We start from the raw sequence: 23,525 nt of genomic DNA, 5'->3' as shown, positions 1-23,525 counted from the left end.
TAGAATTGATGTACCAGTCTGTGTACTGTAACTTCCATTTTATTTTAGCTGTTTTCAAGACACAAATAATATTTTATGTTTCTGCTTAAAATCTTTCTCCACCTCCCTATCTCCAAACTAAAATCCAAATTCCTTAGTATAGTTTTTAACATCCTAATGATCTGGCTGATCTCTGTAGTGAGATCCTTCATTACTGCCCATACACGCCCTGCGCTCCAGCCCTGTTACATCCTTTCACATGACAAACTCTCTGTGCCTTTGCACATGCTGTGTCTTGATGTTTTCCGATTCTTTGTGCTTCTGGGAATGCATATTCTTCTTCCAAGACTTGGATTAGGTATCATCTCCTTTTTAAGCATTTGTTTTAAGAAGTATGTACCCCTAACCTAACAAGTGGATATTCTTTCTACTGTTTCTATGGTAACCTGCAGTATACTTGTGTGATGAAAGCAGCGANTTCAGGCCAGATTTTTGCTTGTGTATGTGTACACTTTTTTTTTTTAGAAAGTTTATTTGTACTCCTGTATCATTTAACCTAAAGGTTCTCAACTATGGGTATATAGTCGTCTGAGGAACTTTTGCTTTTTTAGATTTCTAAGGCCAGCATTTAGCACAGTGCCTGGGAAGCAGTAGCAGGCACTCAAAACATATTTGAGGGGGACCTGACTGGCTCAGAGCAGGCAATTCTTGATCCTTGGGTCATGAGTTTAAGCCTGATGTTCGGCATAGAGCTTACTTTGAATGAATGAATGAATGAATGAATGAATGAATAGAAAAGAGAAAATGACAAATGACTCTTGTTTTTTTAGAAAAACATATTTGTTGAATCCATTTTTGTCTGTCTCTATCAGGGATTGGCAAACCTTTTCTCTGAAAAACTAAATCGTATGACCATAAACTATTTGTAAAAAAAAAGAAAAAGAAAAGAAAAACTAAATTGTAAACATTTCAGGCTTTATAGGCCACATATGGTCTCTGTTGTATATTCCTGATTGTTTTGTTTTGTTTTCACCCAACCTTTAAAAATATGGAAATCATTCTTAGCTCTAAGGCCATTTAAAAAAAACAAAAAACAGGCCTCCAGGTAGATATTGCCCACTGGCTATTGTTTGCTGACCCTGAACTATATCATTAATATTTTTCCCCCACTAAAAACTGTTTTTGCCCTTTAATTTCAGGGGTGGTGGTGAGTTAGGCCTCCAGTGGCACGCTGATGGCCGTCTAACTAAAAAACTCAATGGCCTTGCTGACTTAGAGGCTTGCATTAAGACGCTTCATGGCCAAGGCTTTTCTCAGCCAAGTCTAACAGCCTTGACTGCTTTCAGTGCTGGAGGGGTGCTTGTGGGAGCATTGTGTAATTCTAATCCAGAGCTCCTGAGAGCTGTGACTTTGGAGGTGAGTATACCATCTCTTCTATTTACAAAGTGGGGAAGCGTGAAAGCCCTAAAATGCTCTATAAAAAATATTTGCTACATTTTTCCCATTTGTCTCTCTCTCTCAAAAATAGTTTTTTAAAAATTTGTTACATTTTTGCCATAGCATAGGGAGTAGAACAAAGCTTTTAAATTTTAAACACAGAATTGTAGCTCCGGGAGAACTTCTAAGCTTAATCTAACTGCTTGTCCTTTATTTATCCCTTTTCCTTCCCTAACAGTGTTATTAATTAGTGAGAATTTCCACTGAAGGATATTAATGGCTCTTCTCATTGACATTTCTTATTTTTAAGAACATGTAGAGTTGGTACAAAGGAGATAAAGGATATATGACTCACCAGTTCCAGGGGGTCCAGCAGAGCACACAGTGACTCGAATCCAAGAAGCCCTTTGTACTGCCCATCAACATGTTAGTCCCGGATGTAGGGGCTCTCTGTTTTTTAGAGACTCCACTCTTAAAGGTCTTTAAGGGGGAGTTTTTCTGTATTTTAGTTGAAATATCTTGCTTTATCCTTAAGAGTCTCTACAGTTGATCCTTGAACAACATAGGGGCTAGCGGCACAGACCCCTCACCACGCAGTCAAAAATCCATGATAAACTTTGGACTTCCCAAAAACTTAATTACAAATAGCCTCCTGTTGAGCAGAAACTGTACCAATAACATAAGCAGTCAATTAACACGTTTTATATATTCTATATATCACATACCATGTTTTTACAGTAAGTTAGGGATAAAAAAATGATAGTAAGAAGATCATAAGGAAGAGAAAATATGTTTGTTTATACAGTGTACTGTATGTATATCTATTGAAAAAATCCAGGTGGAAGTGGACTTGTATAGTTCAAACCTGTGTCACTCAGGGGTCAGCTGTATAGCCTTCCTGATGTCCAAAATTATGAAGTTCTATTATAGCAGCTCATTTCACCTTCAGCATTGTGCTCCTGGTTAGATGCTCTAGAAAATGATGACTGGGATGGAGAGAGTAAATTATTTTCAGGGTTTTTTTATTTTGAGGATGTGGTGTATCCACTGTGGACTTGTAAGTAAGTGTTAAATAATCCTCCTCTGTAAATCTACTTTTTTTAGTAGAGATGCTAAGTATAGAGGCGGTGGAGGGGCAATCTATATGCAAAGAAAATCTATGGCAAAGCTATTTACAATGTAAAGAAAATACAACTAGTCTGTGACATTTAGAAATGAGAAAGGAAATAATCAAAAATGTATGTATATGAATATTCATCCCACATTGCTTATTATAGCAAAGAATTAGAGTCAACCTCTAAATATCCAACAATAGAGGATTCATAGTCTTATTAATTAGAAGTACCAAGTACCAGCTCTAATTTAAGCAGAAAAGAGATAAGAGGTACTGGGGAGGAGCGGGTATATACCAGTCTTAGAGGCTGCACAGCCAGAAATGTGCCCAAAATATACCGTAAAACTGCCCCAAAGAAGCCATCACTGCCACCACTGCTGGGTACAAGTCACCTCATACCACCAGTGCTACTTCTAAAAACCCAATATAAATGTGGCACGTCTGCCAAAAGAAATTCTCCATGGTCCCTACATCTTTGAGTCACCAACTTCCCATTCAAAGTTCGGAGCACATTATGTCTGCCTTCTTAGACTCAGGGACCCCACAACTACCAGGCATTTAGCACCTCCATAGTGAGAGGCAGGCTCTGCCTCATAAGGTTAGGGATAGTCTAAATGCAAAAAAGGAGTTCTGATTTGAGGCAGCCAGAAGGAATTGCATTTGCCTTCCAGGTTAATGTTAGTATAAGAAGAGAAATCTGAAAAGCGTGTTAACAGAAGACTATAAGCTAAGTGAAAAAAGCAGCTCCCATTTTCCTAAATGTTTTAAGACTGGTTGTAAGCCAGTGAGTGATTTTTTTCTTCTTTCAATTTGAATATTATCTAGATTTCTTCAATTAACATTTATTACTCTTATTTTAATGTGAAGTATCTGACTGATAAGGGTATACTCGTGTGATGGGGTTTTTTTATTTTTAGTGGTGATAAAATAACAAAATTTATCATCTTAACTATTTTTAAGTGTATATAGTTTAGGTGTTCAGTATGTTCACATTGCTGTGGAACCAGTCTCCAGAACTCCTCATCTGCAAAACCGAAACTCTATACTCATTGAATAGCAGCTCCCCAAGTCCCCCTTCCCCTGCAGCTCAGAGCCACCATTCTCCTTTGTCTATGAATTAGAATTACCTATAATTCCTGTAAATGGAATCATACACGTTTGTCTTTTTGTAACTGATTTGTTTCACTTAGATAATATCCTCAAGGTCCATCCATTATTGTAGCATATGTCAGAATTTCCTTGTTTTATGACTCTGCATAATAATCCTTCTGTCATTGCGTATATTTTGCTTACCCATCCATCCATCATTGGACACTTGGGTTGCTTCCACATTCTGGCTGTTGTGCATAATGCTGCTATGACTATGGGTGTACCTTCAAGACTCTCTGATTTTAATTCTTTGGGATATATATCCAGGAATAAAATTGCTAGATCAAACGGTAATTCTAAGTTTAACTTCTTGAGAAACTAGCATACCATCCACACCATTTTACCTTCCCACCAGTAGTGCACAAGGGTTACAATTTCTCCACATCCTTGCCTGCACTTGTTATCACTTGTTATTTTTTTTTAATAGTACCGATCCTAATGGATGTAAGGTGATAGCATTTATTACTTTTATATAAAGTATATGTATACACACACACACATATGCAGGCATCAAACTAAAAAATTGTGAAATTAGAAGATAAACTCTTAAGGTATATAGATACATGTATGTATCACAGGCCCTAGTTAAGAACTGAGTAGGACTGAGTAGTCTGCCTCCTGGGAATCAGCATGGCTTCTTGACCTTTGTTCTCTCTTCAGCATGTATATTCACAAAGTATATTTTTCTGAAACTCATTTTACCAATTTGTTAGTCAGAGTTTAACTTTCTTTGGCTTTGGTTTTGTTTTTTTTAGGCACCTTTCTTGGATGTTCTCAACACCATGATGGACACTACACTTCCTCTGACATTAGAAGAATTGGAAGAATGGGGGAATCCTTCATCTGATGAAAAACACAAGAACTACATAAAACGCTACTGTCCCTATCAAAATATTAAGCCACAGGTAGTGAATAACAGTTCTGGTAAACTATCCTAAAATGATAGAAAAGATAATCAAAAGAATTCTTACCCAGGCTGAGGCAGGAATTTTGTAGGGCTTTAGATTGTTTTTGCTTATAATACCCAAACAGTTTTCAGCACCGTCTCTGCTCATACCCCGTGTTTGTTTCAGTGTAATAGTTCAGAATAGGTTAGATGTGGTCATGGTCTCACTAGCCAAGAAAAGGGTATTCCAGGTAGCAAGTGATCTAGTACTATGGTACTATAGATCTCTCAATATGAAATGAGAAGAAATTATCTAGCACTTAGGTCAAAAAATGGAGTTATTTTTTATAACCCCTAAGGTAGAAAAGGGCCATAAGGAATAATGCAAACTTTGTACATCTGTTTTCTTTCAGCTTTATCCTTCCATTCACATCACAGCTTATGAAAATGATGAGCGTGTACCTCTGAAAGGAATTATTAACTATACTGAGAAACTCAAGGAAGCCATTACGGAGCATGCTAAGGATACTGGTGAAGGTAGGAGACCACCAGGAAGCAGGGAACATACTAAATCTTCTGTTACCTTCCACAGACTGCTCAGAGGAGTACATTTCATGCCACAGACCAAATCGTCTGCCCATGATTTTGAACAATTGGTTCTCCAATGTTGACTACCCAGTTGAGAGATACCTAATAACTATATCTGACTTGCCTCTTTTCATAGGACAGTATTAAAATAAGGTAGGCAAGGCATAAAGAAAAATAAATTTAAACATCAAATTATAACTTAGAGCTAGACTGTCATACAACACTCATTCATTTAACAGTATTAATTGAGCCATTATTCTTGAAACTTCTAGAAAAGAGATTCTGACACTTTTGCTCTGGAGCTTCAGTGTCCAAACTAGCTGCTTTACTTTTCTCTAGATCTTTCCATTTCGTTGCACAGGAACTCTTACCTTTTTCTTCCCTATTAGCAAGGCCCTCTGAGCTCAGGGTAGAAGGGACCCACATACAAGTTTCAGTCACCTTGTTTTCACCTCCATGCCTCACACTTACCACTACAAAAGTTTGTGTTTCCCTCTGATTCCACAGGGCCACTGGCTTCCTCTTGCCTCACAACCTTCTCCATGTGGCCCGACAAGTCTCTTCCATCCAGTGTCCTCTGCCACTCTTCCTCCTCTTACTTTCTCTGTTTCAGAGATTTCTGCTGCTTGCCCCCTCCCATCTCTTGGGGATAGTTTGTGCCTTTTTCCTTCACTATTATTTTGATAGTGTACTTGGGAGGAAAGGGGAGAAATGAATCTCAAACAAAACTTCTAATTGTTGCATATGTTAACTCTTTCAGGCTACCAGGCCCCCAATGTTGTTTTAGATATTCAGCCTGGGGGCAATCATGTGATTGAGGATTCTCACAAAAAGGTATGTTTTCAAGTTGCATTCAGTTGACAAATGCCCAAGTAGAGATCTGTCACTGTCAACATTTCATTGGTTGCAGCAAAGGTACGACAGCTGCTTTGTCACTGTCTGGTCTGCGGCTGAGGCCCAAGAGGGGAAGGAAAAATGCTGAGTCAAGAGAAAAGGCCCCTCTTACACCTGATAAGTGCCTCTGTTACAGAGTCATGGCAGAAGGCAGACTCTGCCTCCGTCCCCAAATAAAAGTAGACTGGCCATAAATTGCTGACTTCAGGGTTAGGTGAAGATGATAGACAAAGAGATGTAGCCCTCGAGTTTTGCCACAAAGGCCTTCTATCTAATTTTTTAAATGCATTTCTTTTAGATTACAGCCCAAATTAAATTCTTGTACGAGGAACTTGGACTTGACAGCACCAGTGTTTTCGAGAATCTTAAGAAATACCTAAAATTCTGAAATGCCGCATTCCATGGGAATTGGAAACACACTGAAATATTTCATTGTCTTATTTCCATTTGGGTAAGCAACAGTGAGATTGTTTTTAAGTTAGTAATTTTTTAAAATTTGCTTCTCCATCCACATTTTGTCTAGTGTACATCTCACTTGCTTCTACTGCTCTGTCTGTTGGCTTACGTGCCCTTTAATCTCGGAAAGTGGTTTTCAAACCGTGCTCCTCAGAAGGACATGGAGGAGGGGGGAAGGACGGCTTGGTGACAGCACGGCTCTCCCAGCTCCCCCTGCAGAACAGCTTTGTTTCTGTCTGTTTGAACTAACGTTTCCTGTGAAAAGTTTACAAATCAAGGTCCTGCCCCCTTGCTAGTGAACATTTTTAGACACTTCAGCAGTACGCCCTTCAGTTTCTATGTCTGTATTTTAAGAAAAAAGATAACATTCTTCACATTAGAATTCATTAGGTCTCTCTAACAATCCGGAGTCCTAAGGTGTTCTGATCATCTCTTATATTGATGCTGTCTCAATAAAGTTACAAGTTCCCGCAAGCGATAATTTTATTATTTTTAAAAAACATTTGAGAACCTTTTCTAAAGCAGTTACATTCGAGCCGTATTTCCCCAGCAGTATGCAGCGCGTGAAGTTACTGCAAGTGCTTAGACTAGAAAAGGGCGCCAGCGTCTTCATGTCTCTAACACAAGCTGTGCAGTATGTGAAACACGCTGGAGTAGCACGCCCGATTAGAAACAAAACACCTGTCCCTGAAGGCTGTTTGGTGATGAAGGAGATTCTTCGTGTTGTATTCAAGGACAAGGCCTTCTCCCTTGTCCAGGAAAATGGCCTGCGTATCAACTTCACTGCCCTTGTCGGCAAAATTGGTACTTAGCCTTATCCTTGCTCTCGTGGGAAGATCGGAAATCATTTCCTTTAGATGTAGCGGTGAGGATTCTCCAAAATTCAGAACCACCAGAAAGACACTGTCGATGCCATCCAGCTCTCTCGTGTACACGACAGAGTGGCTGTTATTGCTCAGATAGCAGAACCAGCCCCTGCTGAGGAGCAGCTCATTGGCATGAAGCAAACTTAATTCTTGATAGAACTTCAGTGCTGATCCAGGCTGAGTCTTTTGGACCTATTTAAAAAAAAAACAAAAAAAAGATTAACATAAATAATTCAATTCTAAAAGACTTGTTAGGGGTTTTTATTTTTAGTATCAAAGACAGAACTTATTTCCCAAGAAAGTTCACTTCAGTTTTGCCCATTAAAATGACTACCAAATTGTAAGTATTGATAGGTGGGTTATGATTTAACTACTGAGAGAGTGCAAATGCAGGGAGTCATTGTGTGCACAGTGCTCTGCTAACATTTTGGCCAGACGTGATGAGAGACCAAATTTGACTCCACTTTAGGTATCCCAAAACAATGTCCATGTCTGAGTTACCTGGTGTTTAACTTGCCTAAATATAGCCCCTTTATGCTAATTGTCACTGGCAGAAAAGCTGCCACTGTGGCCATGACCCAGGAGGGCTACTCTGTTCTCATGTAGAATAATGTGGAGGTCTCTCTAACTTCAGCAGACGTGTGTTCCTTGCGTAGCCAATGGTGAGCAGAAAGTTGCAAAAAAGGATACAAAGCAAAATGCTGCCTAAAGGGAAAGTTAAAAATTCTGCTTCTTTGTGTCTATTAAAGAAGATCGGGGTTTATTTCACAGCTATATAAAACATAACATAATTAAATGCTATGTTTTCCTTTAACATTTCAAGCATCTATTCCTGCTATTGTGTTAAAATGTCATTTTAATAACAGGATAATGTCCTGTTGAATGGATATACCACATTTAAAACCATCCCTCTCGTTTCGACATTCAGCTTTCTAATATTTTCTCATATTTTTAGTGCCTCTCCCACATTTGGATTATTTATTTAGAATAGAAAGACAATTACTATGTCAAGAGTATGGATACTTGATACATAATGCCAAATTAGTCTTCATAAGAGCTGTTGCCAAATCAGTGGTAATGTTCATTTCCGTGGACTCTTGCCAGCCACGTTGACCGCGGTGGTGGTGGCTGCTATTGCTGTTTTCCTTGTTGTTACTGCGGGGCAGGTGCCTAATGTGTGGTCTTCAGTGAACATCTACTGAATGTTTGAAAAAACGTTTATTCTCTGTTATCAGGTACAAAGGTATTTATGGTACATGTATATGGTATATGTATATGACTTGTCACATTACTAGTATTAACATTTTCTATAGCCTTAGCTGATGCATGGAAAAGCATAGTTCTTCTTCCTACATAAGAAGTGCCCAGTAAGTGTTAACTATTATCCGTGTCTGCCTTCTAGAAGTATCTTGAAGTGTCTCTCTATAATTGTGAATTTGTCAGTTTCTCTTGGCATTTCTCATAGTACTTGTTTTATATATTTGGAAGCTATTGTTAGATGCCTAGATCATGACTTGCAGTGGAATGTTCTTTAACGGTTTTTGAAAATTGCACTTGTCTCATAATGCTTTTCATATTGAATTCTATTTTGTCTGCTATTAAATATTTCCACCCCTGCTTTTCGTAACTTTATTTTTTTTAAATAGGAAATGCATGCACCTCGTATAAAATTCATTTGTAAGTGGAGTATGTAAAAGAAGGTTTTTCCTACCACCGTTCCCTAGCTTTTCACTTCCTCTCTCAGAAATAGACACTATTGCTGCTTACGTATGGTACATTTTGTGCCTGCGCAAACAGATGTAGATACACCGTTTCTCTACACAAATGGTGGCATGTGATCATAATGGACTCTGTTTCTTAGTACGTGGTAGAGATGGTCTCATGATGTCAGTGCGTTCTTTTTAAAAACTGCATACTAGTCCATTGTGTAAGTAAGTCAGTAATTGATTCTGTCGATAAAATATTTAAATCATTTCCAGAGTCTTCTGCTATTAAAAACAATGCTGTAGTAGAGCTCCTTGAATATTTATCATTTTCCACATATGCAAGTATTGTCGGAATGAATTACTAAGTCAAAGATTATATATGCATTTTTGTTTGATAGCTGTAGCCAAGGGGCTTTATTTTTTAATTTTTTTTGTTGTTTTAGCAATGTCTCATATTGGATTTTGTCTCTTTACCTTAATCTGAGAGTTTTTATCTTCTAATAGGTGAATTTAACCCATTTATAGTTATATGATTGCCATATGTAGGGACATAATCCTACAGCCTTAGTTTTTATTTATATTTGTACTATTGTTTTCATCCTTTTTAGCATCCGTTAGTTTGATGTAATATTTTTCTTCTATTGTTCCTTGAAAATTATACCCTTAAAATTATAATGCCTATTTTAAATTCTCCTTTTCTCAACATTTGGAGCAGTGCTGTCCCGCAGAACTTCCTGCAGTGTGGAAGTGTTCTGTATCTGTGCCGAGGTGGTGGCCCCTAGCTGCTCTGCACCGCCAGCGGTGCTGGTGTGTCCCAGGAAGCGAGTTCTGATTCTACAGTTGAGTTACTCTGTTTCCGTGCCCTGAAAAGAGGGCGTTAGCCTACTGGCTCACACATTCTCTCTCTCCTCTCTCACCTCCCCTGCTGCCACTTCCCATATAGAAATCAGTCACTAAGATTTTTTGTTCCAGAATACCTTATTTACCTTATTTTACATTATGTACCAGAAAATATCCTTAATTTTATTTTCTAACATTTTTTATCTTTAAGTAATCTCTACACCCAACGTGAGGCTTGAACTTAACATCCCCAAGATGAAGAGTCCCATGCTCTACTGACTGAGCCAGCCAGGCGCCCCACGTCATGTCTGTCTTTAAGATTCATTTTTGTTTGTTTGTTTCAGTCCCTGATTATTCTTTCACGAGCTGGCTTTTCATGGAAAAATTAGGGTCCATGCTTTTCCAAGTCTATATTCGTGAATGCTCATTTGAATGGATAAAAGATTGTAGATTTAGAATCAAGTTTCCATAAAGTTCTGATGTGTTCTAGGATTCACTTGAGAAGCCACACCAGTTCTCAGTCCCTTGCTTGGGCAGTCTGTTTTGGAGTTTGGTTTTGGTTTCCACGTATTTTTAGTTTTTTTCTTTCTTCTTGCCATTCTAGAAAAGATAAATATCTATCTCCGAGTTTTCTGTATTTCTTTGATTATGGGTTTCCCTTTAGTTTCTGTTCTCTTCTAGAATTTTATGTTGGAATTTCTAGACTGACTCTACATATCAAAAATGTTCTCTTTACATTGTTGCCTTTTTTCAGTGCGTTCTAGGAGAAACCTCTGGATCAATTTTCCAGCGCCCTAATTAGAATTTCTATTTCAGTCTTTCACAGTGTTTTACATATCTAAGATCTCTAATCACTTTTTTTTTTTAAGTTTTATTTAAATAACCTGTATACCCCACATGGAGCTTAGACCCAGGACCCCAAGGATCAAGAGACGCCTGCTCTACCGACTGAGCCGGCCACGCCCCCATCTGACTCCTTTTTTAAAAGAATCAAGAGACTTCATAAGACATCTACCAATAATGAAGTCTTCTGTTTGCCATATTTCCTCTACTTTTCACAGTTTTCTGTTTTTTTAATTTTTCTCAAATGTGTGATTCTGGGTGATCCATTTACTTTTGTGTTTTGATACCCCTTATCTTTGGTTGCCCACCTCTAATCATTATGAGAAGGTTAATTTTACTTTCTTTTAGAAATTAAATTCTTACCTATCTCTAGGGCTTTTAAGGATGTATTTTATTAAAGAGCTTAGCCTGAGACATTGTGTTAGGATTTAGCATTCCTCCAAGCATTACTCCTAATCATTTGAAAGACTTGGTTACTGTTATAGAAAAAAATGTTTTAATTTGCATTTACCTTTTCCCATCTTTTTGGTATACGTTTTTATGTAGGATTTCTTACATATTGGACTCAAATTGAAAATCAATAGATGCTTTTAATCTACAATACAAATGTTAAAGAAGCTGAAAACAGAATAACTGGGGAGACCGCACTGAGTAATGTACAGAATTGTCCCCTCGCTGTGTTGTACACCTGAAACCAACATAATATTGTGGGTCAACTATACTGTGGTAATTTTTTAAAAATCTTACGAGATTGTTTTCAAAACACTTAGATTGGGGCAAGGGGAGATTTTTGCTTTAAAATATTTAAGTCTCATGGGATGCCAATAATTTCTCTTCTCCTGAGGTAGTTTAAACAGTGAACATTTTCACTAGCACATGACTCCATCTGAAGCCATTTCATATTGTCCTGGTCCAAGGAAATGTACTTAGCACTTTGCCAAATGGAGCAAACAGATTTTCTAAACAGGAATGCCTATATCCCAGCAACTCCAGCTGAATGCAACCTTGACCACTACGATAACAGAAAATAGTATAGGCAAAAGCCAAAGGGTGTGCTTTTCCAGAACAGCTACTTTTAGAAATTGGTCATGTCTTGGTTTTTCTTCAGGTGATTTTCCTTAATTGATCTTCTTTCCTTCCTTTTGAAGGCAGAAAAGAAGGACAGATAGCTGGGCTTGTTGAAAGACCACCATAAAACCTCCTTAAAGTCAGTCCAGTGAATAGTTGTATATTCCCTGTGACACTCCGTACCAGTTTGTACTTCCACAGAAACATGATTTAAAAACTGTAAGTCTATGTGATTGATTTAGAGAGCCTCAGTTAAGGTCTTGGGCACCCTCAGGGTGAGTATGTCGTCAGCACAAAACTCCTTTCCTCTTTCTGGAATCAGCATAACATTTTCATTGATACTTACATCAACATTCACAGTGTGGTAATCTGAACTGGTGGGTAACCAGGTGTGACTGGCTTCAGAAAAACCAGCATTTGAGCTGTTGTCCCACTGCATCGGTGACTTTGAGAGAAGGGTATTCTGTGTCAAAAGACCATGGAAAGAAAACAGTAGTTATTAGAGAAATATAATTTGGCCATGATTTACTTCATAATTATTTAATTCCCTGTACTTCTTAGTACTTGTATTTATTAGCATTCATAATGAAAAAGCTTCAACGTTCAATACCTAAACCAGCTTCTCACTTTTTTTTAAATAATTTTTTCAATGTTTTATTTATTTCTGAGAGAGAGACAGCATGAGCAGACAGCATGAGCAGGGGAGGGTCAGAGAGAGAGGGAGACACAGAATCTGAAACAGCCTCCAGGCTCTGGGCCTAGCTGTCAGCACAGAGCCCAATGCACTCAGGGGCCCGAACTCACAAACCGTGTGTGATCATGACCCAAGCCAAAGTCGGACGCTTAACCGACTGAGCCACCCAGGCTCCCCATCCAGCTTCTCACTTTTATTGGAAAATAGTGACATCTTGAGTTTGATTAGATTATGGTAACTGGACTTTGATACATGCTTAGACTCTTTGCTGCTTTTCCCTAAAAATGAGTAATGTAGGATTTGAAAATGTGCAACTGCCAGCACATTCTGTAGTGTAGCAGTGGTGAGTTCAGGTACGCACCATTGTACAAGTAAGCCTAACTTCTACCCACTTATATCCAGCCTGGTTATTGCGCATGAACGTACACACACCAAATATTAGGGAAATTGGATCTCCTACACTGAAAGCTAACCATACAGATTTTGAGATCCATAGCCTCAAAAACAAAATAAAAACCTCTCAAGTCTGAGGCTGTGGATTACATTTGTTAACCGGAAAGGAAGAACCTTTGGGCTGTGGTCAAAATCTAGCAGTACAGACGGGCACTTAAACTAAGGTTCCTAACTCCACGTTTCAGGTAGAGGGCACTGAGTAATAATCCAAACTCAAAACACAGGTTCTCCAATTGTAGCATGCCTATGAAGCAGCTGGAAAACATCTTTAAAATGTAGCTTCCTATGCTCTAACACAAGAAATTCAGTTGTGCGGCTCAGGAAACAGCATTCTTAGTAAGCTCCCAACCAAGAAAGGTGACTGATTGATAGTATGAAAGGAAAGCAAAGTAACCATTTCACGTTAGATTATATTAACTTACAGTGTCATAGCTTTCATTGAGATTTGTGGCTAAAATATTTCTCATTCCTATTTCCTCCCCATAGTAAGTTATGGGAGTTCCGGGGAGTGTGAAGACCAGCATGTTCATGATGTTGACATATTCTGCCCCCAAACGAGAAGTTAGCCGGGCATGGTCTGGTCCACCGATCTGAAAGGCAGATATTTTTAAGGACATAGCTTAATAAACAGATTTCTAGAAAATTTACCCTGTTCCACAAAGAGTTCATCAGCAGAAAAACAGAGGTAGCTGTGGGTACTGTGGTATCAGCAAGCCTGGCTTTGAGTCCCAACAACTGCTACTTGCTGGGTAACTGACCAATGTACTGTCTTGGCCAGTATGATCAACAAAATGGCGTTAACAATTTACTTTGCACTGATGTTGCAAATAAGATTTAGGAGGGTGCCTGTTAATATTTTCACACATTTGGATGAGAGAACACAGACAGGAAACAAAAGTGTTTCCCCCATAGAGGCCACAACAAGGAGGGAACAAGTGGAAGGGACAGAGGTAGGAGAGATTTCTGGGGTGGGTGTGACTTGAACTATTCAAAACAAATTTTAAAGATAAATCTGCTTTTATAGAGAAATGTACACAGTCCAAGAGGACATTTTCTAATGTATCTCTATGCTGAATGCGCTAATTACATATTATATTACATATTACCTAGTCCTTAAGAGTTTATTTAAATCACCTAACAGTTCTCTCCATAAACCACAGCTCGGTACCACGTGCACATGCTAAGCATGGAATTTTACTACTGAAAAAGTATTTTCAGGGCACCTGGCTGGCTCATTCGGAAGAGCATGCAACTCAGTCTTGGGTGAGGTTCGAGCCCCGCATGGAGTGTAGAGAGTACTTAAAGAAATAAGCTTTTTAAAAAAGTCTTTCACACCTTATAGCTCATTGCTGTCCTCCCCTGTCAGGTAGTCTCTCCAGTTTACAATGATGAAACAAGTTCCCTGACACATTACATCACTTATTCAAATTAGGATATAATGCAAAACCAGCCTTTCCTTTTGAGTCTAAGAACTTGGTTGTTACAGTTCAGAAAAAAAGGATTTGCGGTTTTTTAGATGTGCTGAAAACTATCTACAATTATCTTTTTATAGACCATTGTCAATTATTTTTCTATTTTTATGGTCAGAAAAGTCAAATACCACCTCTGTTTTCATTACCTTGAGAGCATTTGCTGCGAAACCCTATGGTCTCTCAAACTTTCTGGACTTAGAGCACTTACGTTTTCAGAACTGAAATCAAGAAATCTTTGCACAGGTAGTTCACAGCAATGAAGAGAGATCGGTGCCTCTCACAGGCTGAGAGAGATCCCAGTCACCTAAGCTAGTGGAGCCTCTCAGTATATGAAAAATACAAGTGCTAAAATTCCACTATAAAATTTGGAAATATAGGGGGCCCTTGTTGAATGGTGGAGGAAAGATCTCCAGAATCTCTACCGTGAATATAAGGAGAAATCACTGTTTCAGAACTCTGGAAACTAACTAAAGGCTTTCAGTAATCTAAGAAGTACTTATTCAAGAAAAACAGCAAGCTTTGTGTCATTTTAACTGGCCCTGAACTCCTGCCTCCCGGATCTACAATAGCCTTGAAAACCTCAGTCTTGCAACTCCCATAGCTGTGAAAACCAGAAGCCCCTAGGAAGGCAGAATAGGTTTAGCGTTCACCAGAAGCTCCATTTAGAGAACTGTCACAACTTGACTTTTCCAGCACTCACTCTTAGTTGTATTTTTTTTTTCTTTATTAAGGAAATGCCCTGTCCCCAAGGTATTGGCCAGAAATAGTCAACAACAATTATTTAACATCACATCTCCCTGAGGTGGTATTGCCAACTGGGGCTAAACAGAGACTGACCAAAAACCTTAAACGCTGGGGAATGAGTGACCAAAAGAGCCTTTGAAAGGCTCTGACAGAGTCTTGAAATCTAGAACACGTGCAGATACCCTGGGAAGACTTCAGAAGGCTCTAATTTCTCATCTCTGGCTAACCTTGAACCTCCGTGCAAGCAGAAAGTGAAGACTGAGGTAGAACTACCAACTGCCTGCCAGTGTTGCGCACACGCGCGTGCACACACACACACACACACACACAGACCCTCAGCAAAGGCCGGGAGACGTCATGGTTCGCCACATTTCAGGAATCTCTCCAAATTATTAGTTGACAATAAGCTGACCAGACACATCAGCCGCCACGCCCGTCAAAGAGCACAGATTTCACAAAACTAATCCAGGAAAGTCACTAAAGAAACAACCAGCAACACAAACAGTGGGAAGAGAGTTCGTACATTACTACATTATTTAAACAGCGGGAAGAGAGTTCGTACATTACTACGTTATTTAAAATATCCAGTTTTCAACAACAAAAGGGAATGCAAAGAAAATGGGAAAATATACCCCATAATAGAAAAAGCAGTCAATAGAATATGTGGATGAGGAAAGCCTAACACTGCACGAGTGGACAAAGACATGTAAGTCAACTACTATCCACATGTTCAAAGAAGTTTGAGGTCAGTGTCCCATCCAATAGACACTATCAATAAAAAGAATACAAAGAAGAACCAGAAAGAAATTTCAGAGTTGAGAAGTATGAACATTGAAAGGAAAAACGCACGAGAAGGGCTGGACAGATTTGAACGGACAGAGAAATCAGCAAATTTGAAGACCGATCAATGGATATTATCTAGTCTGAGAACCAGAAGGAAAAGAATGGAGAAAAATGACATAAACCTGGTTAGAAGCCGGGCTAGGTCTGGCTCATTAAAGAGTCACTGGCGAAGGGAAAGGGGACGCTCTTTACAGACCTAGCCCTCGTGTTAGAGGTAACTATTTAAAAACACAACAGCCCCAGATGTGCTGATCCAGGTGTGAGGACTTACCATCCAGTTAGGCCATTTTCCTTCTGGCATGTTTTCCATCCAGGATGCAATCACCTCAAGCACACTGTTCCCAGAAGGAGTGTTGAGCTTACTGAGGTAATTGTTGAAGGGAAAATCTGCTTCTTGGATAAAAGGCAACCCGTAGTACATCATGGTCCTGTCAATGCTCTCCTCGTAGGCTCCAATCCCCATGAACCTGGAAGAGTTGGCAGTGTGCAGTGTCCTCAGAGCCCGTCAGGAGATTGAGAAGCATCCCGTGGCTGCTTCAGTCTGTGACTCTTACCCACGTCCAGCTGGGCTCACTAGGAAGCATAAGCAGCCAGATGGCCAAGTAATGGCATGCCGGCTCACCGCACTGTTTCTCGTTTCTCATGGACAATAAACCCAAGGACTAGCCTAGCGCTATGCAGTGTCTAAAAGTTAAGAAATGCATTTGGGGGTGCCTGGGTGCCCTAGTTGGTTAAGCATCCCAACTCTTAATTTCAGTGTTCTGAGTTCAAGCCCTATGTCGGTCGTGAGCACACAGCCCACTTAGAATTCTCTCTCCCTGTCTCTCTCTGCCCTTCCCCTGCTCATGCTGCCTCTCAAAATAAATACATAAACATTAAAAAAAAAATACATCTGAATCTTAGTCACTGTTGTCCTTTCTTTCTAAATCTGATTAAAACTCGGTAACTTCCAGGAAGACTTTCTCTGGCAATTCTCCTCAGGCTTAGAATCTGCAGTGTATGGGGCGCCTGGGTGGCTCAGTCGGTTAAGCTTGTGACTTCGGCTTGAGGTCATGATCTTGTAGTTCGTGGGTTTGAGCCCCCACATTGAGTTCTGTGATGAGAGCTCAGAGCCTGGAGCCTACTTTGGATTCTGTGTCTCTCTCTCTCTGTCCTTCCCCTGCTTGTGCTCTCTTTCAAAAATAAACATTAAAACATTTTAAAATAATAATAATCTGCAGTGTATGTCTGCATATCATGTGAGGGGGTTTTCCCAAAAACCTTCCCCTTTTATTTGAATCCCTATAAAGCCTCACTTTATTATCAGGGTGACCCCTGGTTATTAAAAACCAAACATTTGGGGAGCTCCTGGGTGGCTCAGTCAGTTAAGCTTCTGACTTCGGCTCAGGTCATGATCTCACACTTCGTGGGTTTGAGCCCCGCATCGGGCTCTGTGCTGACAGCTTGGCATCTGCTTCAGATTCTGTGTCTCCCTTTCTCACTGCCCCTTTCCCATTCACACTCTCTTAAAAATAAACATTTAAAAACTTAAAAAAAAAAAAAAGGCATCTAACCCTTGAGATCACAAGATCACAGTCCCGCGCATGCACTCTGCTGCTCTCTCTCTAAAAAAGAAAAAAAAAAAAACCCATCCTTGGGGCATCTGGCTGCCTCAGTTGGTAGAGCACATGACTCTTGATCTTGGGGTCATGAGTTCAAGCCCCACGTTGGTTGTAGAGCTTACTTACAAACAAACACTTAGGGAAAGACATTAGCCTGAAATGCCTCACGTCAGTGCTGACTTTACCTGTTTGAAACAAGTGCACAGTATCCGGAGCCCAAGTGTTTCAGTTCCAGTCCCATCCCTGCCATTACTACCTGTGCGAGCGACCATTGCCTTTGTGCCCAGAGTCTCAGTTTCCTCATCTATAGTATGGGGATAGCAATCAGAGGACCTACTTTAAGGAGGAGAAATTTTTTTCTTTTAACTCCTTCTGCTGATGCTACTGGGTGATCTGTATAAACATAGGAAGAGATTTATTGAGTGTTTATTATGTGTCCCAGCTTTAAGTGCTTCATATACATTATCTCCTGCAGTCTCACAAACCCCGAAAGGGGTTTTCCTATCACCCGTTAACTGATGAGAAAGTGGGACTTGAGTCGGTGAACCAGCCCAAGGTCACACGCTGTTAACACAGGACTCTACCATAGGCCCATCTGATTCCAAACCTGTGTTTGCTAATCATTGTGATGTACTAGCAGTTTAGCTGAAACATTTGGATTCATACTGGACACTAACAGGCCAAATATTAATGATAAAAATAGAATAGTGACTAACATTTAGACTATATATTATTTTCATAAAATTCTGTGAGGTAAGTACTGTGCTGGGCATTACCTTACAAAAGAGGAAACTGAAAATCAGCAAAGTTAAACAGCATGAAAGACTGTCCCAGGCCCTGGCATATGCGAATTATAATACACTGTAGTTACGGAGGGTTGTTCAATAACCTGAGCCTCTTGAGAATGCCTGGCTGTGAAAGATAAGCTATAGATCACACCCTATGCCCGTGAAGAACAGAAGCGTGTCTTGTGGTCACCTGTATCTCCCAGGCTCCCGGCTGTACTGGTCCATTGTCTGCCGGAAGCTCCGGACAATGTCATGCATTCCCACTTGGGTGGTGGTGAAGTCATGATACAGCTCCCAGTAACGTGTGACCGTGTCCTTCGGAAACCGAGAAGCATGGTTACCATCATTGCACATTTCAGATGCCTATAGCTGGCCTGATGTGAACACAGACTGTCTCTTCAGAGGGCTCAAGCCGAGGCATACATGCTGAAGGATGATCCTAGGACTTTTAAGTGCTCACAGGGTTTGATAGCTGGAGAATAACATTCATGACTATTACGACTTTGTGCTCGCTTCGGCAGTACGTATACTAAAATGACTATCATGATTTTATTTGATGCCTAAATTATTAAGTATAGTAAACCAATTTTACTGAATATCTAAACATTGATTACAAATGTATTGAACAAAATCCTTCTCCTAAACATTTAATTGTCATAAATGCTTAAAGGCAAAGAAAACATATAGAGCTCTTTATTACACCTGTACTTTATCAGCTCACAAAATTATCATCCAGAGTGTAACCGAAAAAAGGATTGAAGTGGGAAATAAACACTGCCAGGGTTTCAGTAATTTTTCCTGATACTCCTTCTGTGCCTTCCTAGGGTTACAATACTCTACAATCCAAAGTAAAAGATTATGTCTAACACAAGCCAAGGTCATAAATCTGGGTTAGGACATGGATCTACACTGCCATCCATTCAGTGGGCGCCTTTTCAATAAGTGAACTTGCTTGCTAGATCAAGTGAAGTTTTTTTGGAGTCTTGGGCCTCTTCCTGAAATCACTTTTTCTTTCAGTTGGTCTTGGGTAATACACAAAACCCATTGTTCTGATCGTTTGTCATGGCCGGAAATATCGGCCTGTCTTACGACATCTCCTCATAGTGAGCAAGGGCACTTTGAGATCGCTTTCCAAGTATATGCACTTCTCTTTGGGACTATCAAATATATCATCTTTTTCCGTCTTCATTTTCCCCATTGAAAATCATGTGCTTCCCGGGCCTGCACCTCCCCAAAAACATAGCCTTTGGTTCAGGACATGCTCTCATAATTAGTCCAGGCATTGCCAACTTTTTTTAGTTAACTGATTTGGTTTAAGGCTATTATTAAGTACCCATAAATCTATTACTCAGGACAAAAGCTAGACACTTGATACCTAACCATATGAATTTCATGTAAAGGGTAGCATGCTATATATAATACTCTTAGGGTCTTATTTTTTCTTATTTATTGTGAGAGAGAGAAAGCACATATGTGACAGAGCGAAGGAGAGAAAGAATCCCAAGCAGGCTTTGCACTGTTAGCACAGAGCCCATCGCGGGGCTCAAACTCAAACTGTGAGACCATGACCTGAGCCAAAATCAAGGTGTCCGATGCTTAACCAACTGAGCCATCCAGGTGCCCCTCGGGGTTTTTTCACTAAATATTACACTGCTAAGATTCACCCATATTGTTGTGTGTCACCGTAATTCATTTATTTTGACTGATGTAGAATATTCCATTGTGTAAATCTACAAATCCATTACTCTGAAACCCATTTTAGGACCCCAATTTAGCCATACATAGAGTGACTGTAGAGTGGTGGTCAACCAGAAGAGTAGAGTGGCATCCTGATTACTGTATCTCGTGTGACATGGGGGAAGGGTGAGAACCACTGCTGTGGAAGCACAAAGAGCCCAGGATCTGTAGTAAGACGAGCTTGGTTTGTAGTTCTCTTTATCATCTCCATCACCCCTGATAACTTCAGTTCTCCAAGAGTTTCTAAATGGGGACCATGAAAAGTCTCTTGTGAACTATTGCAAGAATTAAACGGACCGTCCTCAATAAACACCACACAGCACACAGGCACTCAGCAGGTGTGTTCCCTGCTCTTCTGTGTGTCCTTCGTGACTACAAAAGCAGCTCAGGAACCCTAGGCCTCCCCACTTGAGCTTGAGTGAGATGACACAGTCGCGGTGAGTTGTCATAGCCCGTGGTGGAGCCCGTGCCCTTGGAACCCTGATCTCCAAAGTACTCCTCAAGGATGCCCTACATCAGAGGGTACCAATGGAAGGAAACATCTAGGCGTATGCATTTGAAACAACTCTGTTCTTCTAAAGAAAATGATTCAGAGCACTTCGATGGCTGAGCACTAAGCGGCTGGCTGGCTTAGTCAGTGAAGCATACAGTTCCTGATCTTGGGATTGAGAGTGTGAGCCCCATGTTGGGCGTGGAATTCATTTAAAACAAAACAAAACAAAACCACTATGCTTGGGGGATCATGTTGGCTCAGTTAAGTGTCCAGTTCTTGGTTTAGGCTCAGGTCATGATCTCATGGTTCGTGGGTTTGAGCCCTGTGTCAGGCTCCACGGCTGCCCTTCTTTCTCTGCCCCTCCTCCACTCCAGTGCTCTCTCTCTCACTCTCAAAGTAAATAAACTTAAAAAAGAAAAAAAACTATGCTTTAAAATTCAAAGGCATATATTAATAAACTTAGCTATGTCAAATTTTTTTAAATCACTTCCTATAGATAGGCTCAGATTCCTCTCTGGTCATTGGTGTCTCATGCTAAAAAAAGGAAACACTCTGATGACATTTTCAGAGGGTGGGGGGAAAATGTTTAAAACAAAACTTTACCGGTATTTGAGTCTTATTCACTTGGGCTTCATCTCTCAGATGCTCTGCTTCTAGAAGAAATTTAACAGCATCGAAACTAAAGCCATCAACACCCTTTGTGAGCCAGAACTGTATGATTTCCTGAACACAAAGAAACAAAATGCTTTGGTTACATTAACTATGCATTATTCTCATAACGCTTAATTAAAGTTTCTGTCCGTATTGACTTTCCACCGTAAGACAGCCCTCTATCTCCACATACAGAATAAGCACAATACTCATATAGTGGTAACTTTTGGGCATAGCAGCAGCTTAACATAACTCTTACTACATTTATGGACCCCCATACTTCCCTCAAATTTGAATTCAGAATATTACATTTGTAACTGACGTCATGAGCATGTTTCCAAAGTTTAAAGAATCACTCAAGATGAAGGAATTTGAGACCACAGTGAAAAGACTGAGGGGAAACTGGGAACATATCCTCCCCCATACCCCGGTGCCTTAAAGGTCACCTACAACAGAGAAAATAATCAGCTAAGCATCAGGTCATGAAACGGTCCTCCACCAGGGTGGAAGATTCTAGAAGGAAAGATGGCAGCTTTCATTTCTGTTTCCCTTGCCTCGGACCACAGCACCAGCTCCTTAGTGAACCAGTCATGGGCTGAAAGTACACAGTATGAAGCCCAAATAAGTCAAAGGTGCCGTGATACCATTGGGACACTAAAGGACGGCGTGTCCCCAAGCTTCAGGGCATTTACAGAATAGTTGGGGACACAGGAGACATGAGAAGTTTACCTAATAATGCCACGTGGGGTACACCTCAGCATCATGAGAGGAGACTCCTTGTCTGCAGGGCTGTTGGGGCTCCAGGAAGATCAAATTTAACATGGGTGGGCGCCAACAAGAAGAGCTAGAGTTCTACTTTGACCAGTGGGAGTTTATCAGGGAGTGAGCTTAGGAAGAACATTCTGGACTGTTTGTAGGACAGCATGGCTAAGCACAGAGGCCGAGACTGACTTGGCCTGTCCTGGGGCAGCTGGGAGCACCACGTGGCCTTGAAGAGCAGAGGAACTAGGTCTCCCCACCCCTCCCAGCTGGCTCTACTCCGGCACCAACCACGAGCCCCCCTTCTGCAGAGGGACAGTGGCTCTTCCCACTCTCAGCTCAGCCCTTACCGTGCGGAAGGTTTTACAGGAATGTACTTACCGCTTTGGAACAGAACAGCCCACAACTCAGAGTACTAGACTAAGTAATTTATGGAGAACAGAGCCATAGCTCCCAAATAAAGACTATCACCCCCTAAAACACAACATGTTTTTCTTATGTACGTGTGAATATAGGGTCCCTAGAATGCTGTACTTCAAGGGTCTCGGGGTTTCTTACAGGCTAACTGCAAGGGTTGATACTGCTGAGGTCAGGTCCCTTTAATGGGACATTTTTGAGTAACAAAGCTTGAAAAAAACTTTCAAATCTAAGCATAGACTTAGAATCTTAGCATAGACACAACTGAACCAAATACCCTTAAGCTGGCTCTGCCCACACAAAACCCGCAAATGTGTTGTTACTAGCCTCTTTACTCTTACCAGATTCATTCATTCAGTAAGTATTCGTGTTCCAACTATGGGTCAGGCCCTTAGCTAAACCCTACAGCCATGAGCAAAATACAACAGCTGCTGTCCTAGGTCTCCTGAATTTATTTAGAATCCCCAACTAGACATCAAATAGTAATGTAAAATATTTAATAGTAATGTAAAATATTTAAATCACAACCAGGATAAAGCTTTAAAGGAGAGGCACATGATCGTACAGGAAGATGAAATAGCAGGATTTGCCCTGGAGGTCAGCGCAGCAGGAAGGCAGGAAGTGAGGGCAGTTGGTTATTGATTGAGAGAGAGAAGTCAACAGGACCATCTCAGTGGCTCCAGGGGTCAACTCAGCATGAGGCTAACCCAACTTGAAGCTCAGGACCCCTCAGTAACCCCAACCCCTTCCTACTCACCTTCTCTCCCCGGTCTAAGTAAACACTCAATTCAGCTCACAAGCTTCGGACTCCATACCGCCCAGGTCTACCCCCAAGTGGCGCCGGTCTTGACAATAGAGAACCCAGGAGGTGGATCAGGGTTGGGGTGAGATGCAAATAGCTCTAATCCATCCAAGCCACCTCTGACAGAAATGTGGGGAAACATTAAGCTCTGGAGCACTGATCTCCTAGAAAAAAAAATCTCACTTTCTTCATGGGGTCCTTATTGCCTTTGGGAATAGTTAGCGTTGCTAACGGTTGACCCAACC

General features: G+C 40.5%; 2 protein-coding genes across 5 annotated transcripts in view; one reads left to right on the top strand and one right to left on the bottom strand.

Annotated features, from left to right (window-relative positions):
* The window catches only part of PREPL (prolyl endopeptidase like), an 82,761-nt gene that overhangs the window by 47,782 nt on the left and 11,454 nt on the right, over nucleotides 1-23,525 (top strand). For 2 of the 4 annotated variants that reach the window (XM_077749204.1, XM_077749203.1), the window contains 5 exons: nucleotides 1,179-1,395; nucleotides 4,435-4,584; nucleotides 4,979-5,102; nucleotides 5,914-5,987; nucleotides 6,346-8,987. In XM_077749204.1, the coding sequence (XP_077605330.1) occupies nucleotides 1,179-1,395; nucleotides 4,435-4,584; nucleotides 4,979-5,102; nucleotides 5,914-5,987; nucleotides 6,346-6,435 (655 nt within the window). In that variant the 3' untranslated portion in view covers nucleotides 6,436-8,987. Of the gene's footprint in view, nucleotides 1-1,178; nucleotides 1,396-4,434; nucleotides 4,585-4,978; nucleotides 5,103-5,913; nucleotides 5,988-6,345; nucleotides 8,988-15,176; nucleotides 16,901-23,525 lie in introns of those variants that run through there. The other 2 variants (XR_013331347.1, XR_013331348.1) reach the window with 2 other exon arrangements.
* SLC3A1 (solute carrier family 3 member 1) overlaps nucleotides 7,112-23,525 on the bottom strand; it is a 37,774-nt gene continuing 21,360 nt past the window's right edge. Inside the window, exons 6-11 of the mRNA XM_077749202.1 lie at nucleotides 21,255-21,374; nucleotides 18,612-18,736; nucleotides 16,304-16,499; nucleotides 13,396-13,563; nucleotides 12,173-12,289; nucleotides 7,112-7,561 (exon numbers count right to left, since the gene is read on the bottom strand). Coding sequence (XP_077605328.1) covers nucleotides 7,121-7,561; nucleotides 12,173-12,289; nucleotides 13,396-13,563; nucleotides 16,304-16,499; nucleotides 18,612-18,736; nucleotides 21,255-21,374 — 1,167 coding nt within the window. The 3' untranslated portion in view covers nucleotides 7,112-7,120. The remainder of the gene's footprint in view (nucleotides 7,562-12,172; nucleotides 12,290-13,395; nucleotides 13,564-16,303; nucleotides 16,500-18,611; nucleotides 18,737-21,254; nucleotides 21,375-23,525) is intronic.

The sequence above is a fragment of the Crocuta crocuta genome, unplaced genomic scaffold (genome assembly GCF_008692635.1).
Source record: "Crocuta crocuta isolate KB4526 unplaced genomic scaffold, BGI_CrCroc_1.0 scaffold118, whole genome shotgun sequence".
Taxonomy (NCBI): Eukaryota; Metazoa; Chordata; class Mammalia; order Carnivora; family Hyaenidae; genus Crocuta; species Crocuta crocuta.
This window is presented reverse-complemented; position numbering and strand designations above follow the sequence as displayed.